General features: G+C 38.0%; 1 protein-coding gene across 1 annotated transcript; it reads right to left on the bottom strand.

The window, feature by feature from the left end:
• Positions 1–782: 782 nt before the first annotated feature.
• On the bottom strand, positions 783–1,727 carry LOC105789879 (chitinase 2). The gene has a single exon (XM_012617194.2). It carries the CDS (start codon positions 1,725–1,727, stop codon positions 807–809), a length of 921 nt encoding a protein of 306 aa, XP_012472648.1. The 3' UTR covers positions 783–806.
• Between the last annotated feature and the right edge of the window lie 2,164 nt (positions 1,728–3,891).

Here is a 3,891-nt window from a genome sequence, read left to right as displayed (position 1 = left end):
AATTTTCTTCTCCTCTGCCCGTGGTTTTTTTTCCCGAAAGTGTTTCCATGTACAAATTTAGGTATTCTTTATTTTTATTTCTCTTTATTTTGCGATATATTGTCATTACCAACGTTCTAATTTTACAAGCTTCATTAATATACATCAAACTAGAGGTGTCCATGGCGGCCCGGCCCGACGGCCCGCGCAAAATATGGGAAGGTTTGGGTAAAAATATAGGCCCGAAATATGGGTTTGGGCAAAAAACGAGTCCCGTTTAGAAAACAGGTCGGGCCTCGGGCATTGCTTTTTTTGGCCATGGCCCGGCCCGGCCTGAATATAATAAAAATATATTTTTTTTAATTTTTTAATTTTAAAATATTTTTAAAATGTTTTTATTTTTAAAATAATTTTTTGGTGTTTATTAAAAAAATGAGTCGGGCCGGGCTCGGGCTTAGGAATTTTTTCCTAGGCCGGGCCTGGACAAAATTTTAAGCCATATTTCGGGTCAGGCCGGGCCCGAGCCAAAATTTTTTCTAGGCCCGGCCCATGGACAGCTCTACATCAAACGTTGCTTTTTAATACAAAGAAGGCTGCAGCTCTAGTATGGGTAGAGGTTATAAATACCGGGATTCAAACTCAAGACATGCTGGATGTCGCCTCTTAATTTTAGTGTGATTGCATGAATCAATTGGATTAAGCTCGAGTTAGCCACAGAAGGCTAATATCCCATATATATTTATACAACAGAAAGCTAATACACATATAATACACCACCTAATGCGAATGTTTAACTCATATTCAGTGCGTTAGATAACAGAGAAATACTAGTGGGACATTGCGAGTAGAGCTTGTGATTGCTTTTCATAGCGGAAACCATTTCTCTTAGAGTCATCTGCAGACCAAACAAATATCCCATGGAGTTTGTTCTCACTCCTCAGCCTACTGCAGGCAGTAAAGAAGCCGTTTTCCGGTGTCAAGCCACCGCTGCCGTCGCTTATAAAGCTGGCTAAAACCTTACCACCATTATAGTTAGAGCTTTGGGTGTTGAAGTAACTGATGAACTGAGAGACCGTTGTTCCTTGATCATAGGCGTAAAACTGGAAGTTGACATAGTCTATGAGGTCACCATAGCTTTGCCACAAGGCCTTGTAATGACTTTGAACATCATCATCGTCAAATGGAGCTATGGAAGCGAAAGAGATCACTCCATTATCCTTGAGGGTTTTTACGAGTTTCCCAATGCACTCAGCGAAGGTGTCAGGGTCAGCATTGAAGTGCTCATAGTCAATATCAATCCCATCCAAGTGGTACTCTTGGATGATATCTGTGAGTGAAGAAACTGCATTAGAAACCCAAGAATCTACAGAGGAAGGGTCGAAGTAAGCATAGCTATCTCCCACACTGTCCCCTCCTAAGCTCAAAGCTACTTTAATATTTGAATGGGTGCTCTTGATGGAAGAAACTTGGGAAGGACTGAGGTTATCAGAGTCCCAAAAGACATTGAACTTCCCATTTGTTGGAGAAGGAGAACCTGAGGTGCTGTCATAGTCTATGGCAAATGAAAGAATGAAGTGGAATTCAACGTTTGAATCAATGGGAACATCAGTGAATTTAACGTTGTTGAATTCAGCTCCTATGTATTCTCGGAAAAGGTCCGAGTTCTCGGGAGCTGCTTGGATTGACATATGGCAAGGGAAGAAAACTTGGAAAACGAAAAGGGCAATGAGAAGCTTAGACGACTCCATTGCTGCTGTGATGTAGGCTTGGAGTTGAAGAATTACTCTCGTTAATATATAGGCGTTAGAATGCAGAATACAAAGGTTTGAAGGCATAGGGAGATTAAAAATACAGCAATGCTTTGTTTGCCGTTGTCGTAATTATGAATCTGGGATATTTAATCACAACAAATACGCTACTATTTTGGTCCTGGAGCTGTATCACAAAATACCAGTAATATAAATGAAGCCGGTATCTTCTTGCAGGGTATGATAATGATGTTATTTTGTCTTGCTGCAGGGGTATGATAGTTAACTGATACAAGAACAGTGACTTGCCTTACCAGGCATGGGAGAGAAATCTGCAAATTTTGACCTTTGAATATATGTTTTATGTAGTATTTCAACAGTTTGCTGCTCTTAGATGCCATAAGAAAAGATTTCTGTAGATAGTATAAGAAAATATTATTGTATTCAATTCATTGGTTGACTTTTTATTATTATTTTGGCCCAGGAGATCTCCCACAAAATACCAGTAATATTAATGCGGCTGATATCTTCTTGAACCCAATTAGCAAGGCATCTGAATGTAAACAACAAATATTATTGTCACATACATATTACGTAAACTGTTACTTTGTCTTGTAGTCGACAGTGGTTTGCCTGACAAGGCATGTAAGAGGAATCTGCAACAATTGACCTTTGAATAATATGTTTTTTTAACCCAAATTCTTGGTTTCTAAAAAATATGTTGAACTTTCCATTTGTAGGTGATGGATGATTGTCATAAGCATAGTCAATTGCAAAAAGCTAGAGTGAAGTGAAATTCGACCTTGACCCAACATAAAATGCAGGCTTTTTACAGTGGCATTACTCAGCTTAGGCCTTGATCAAGCATATTACTAACACCAAATGCTACAAACAAAATACATACATAGATATTAAATTTCGTGAGAAAGAAAAAAAAATGAACAATTTATATACTAAACAAATGTAAAATAATGTTTTATAGCACATCAAAGATGCTCACCTGATTAGTTTCCATGCATAAAAAAGCTGGCTTTGGCCTTAAAACCCTTGTTTTTAACTGCCAAAGCCAACAGCAGGTATGCTACTAATCCTGCAAGCTGCCATTTTTATTCAAAAACCAACTTTTTCAACCCAAAAAAAGTAATAAAATGAAGGAGCTTATATATGCAATATAACCCTTCTTCTCCTTCTCGACATCATAGGGACATCGGGCTGTCCAGCCATAACCATAGGCTGAATATATTAAACAAGAGACAAAAATATGTTCGTCTTATTCAAAGGTATATAAGTACATTACAAGCTGTTCGGATTAAATTGGATTAAAAACGAATCGCTTTGCAAATTCATTTTGTCTGAACTCTTTGACTGATCTGATTCATCACTCTTTTCCTGCTGAGCTACATTAGCTTTCATAGGAAGATTACTAACAAATTCATTTTGTCTGGATCACAATCACTCGACATCTCAGTAACTCAAGAGAGACATTAGTTGCAGAGGCTGCAACTCGAACAAATTCATATTCAATTAGAAGTCCAACAAGAATAATACTTTTTCTTGATCAGAAATGCCAGTTCCAGCTGCAACCAGAACATCACAGATGTGTTTGATCTTGAATAAATATTCTTTGATAGACAGCTGCCCCTTCTTTTGAAAATACAGCAGGTGTCTCAGACTTGAAAGTTTAATACTGGAATGAGTTGTAAACTTACTTTCGATGGGCATAACTACATCATAACTAGTTTTGGCATTTAACAAGTACAGTAGAATCTCATCACATACAGTAGAAAGTAACCAGGAGGCCAGAAGCTTATCTCGCTGTTTATATAGCAAAAAATCTGGATTGTCAACCAGATTTCCCATCTGCATCAATCACGAATTGAGAAATATGACAAGAGGATTCTAACACATATTGCTGCAGCCCATACCCTTCAAGATGAGCATAATTTGATGTTTCCACAACAGAAAATTATTCTCAGTGAGCTTAACCGTGTCATGTTTGGGAAATTGCTGAATTCTTTTGACCAATCGATATGAACTTGCCACTCGATCTAAATTAGGAGCGTGAAGTCAATCACCAGCATTCGGGGAAGAATTTCCATCATGACCAGTGTAATACCCAATTTTAGCCCGGGCTCACAAAAAAAAATCAAAGTAATACCATTTG

Source organism: Gossypium raimondii, chromosome 2 (genome assembly GCF_025698545.1).
Source record: "Gossypium raimondii isolate GPD5lz chromosome 2, ASM2569854v1, whole genome shotgun sequence".
Classification (NCBI taxonomy): Eukaryota; Viridiplantae; Streptophyta; class Magnoliopsida; order Malvales; family Malvaceae; genus Gossypium; species Gossypium raimondii.
Note: the sequence above shows the minus strand (reverse complement) of the source record. Positions and strands in the feature narration are given on the sequence as shown.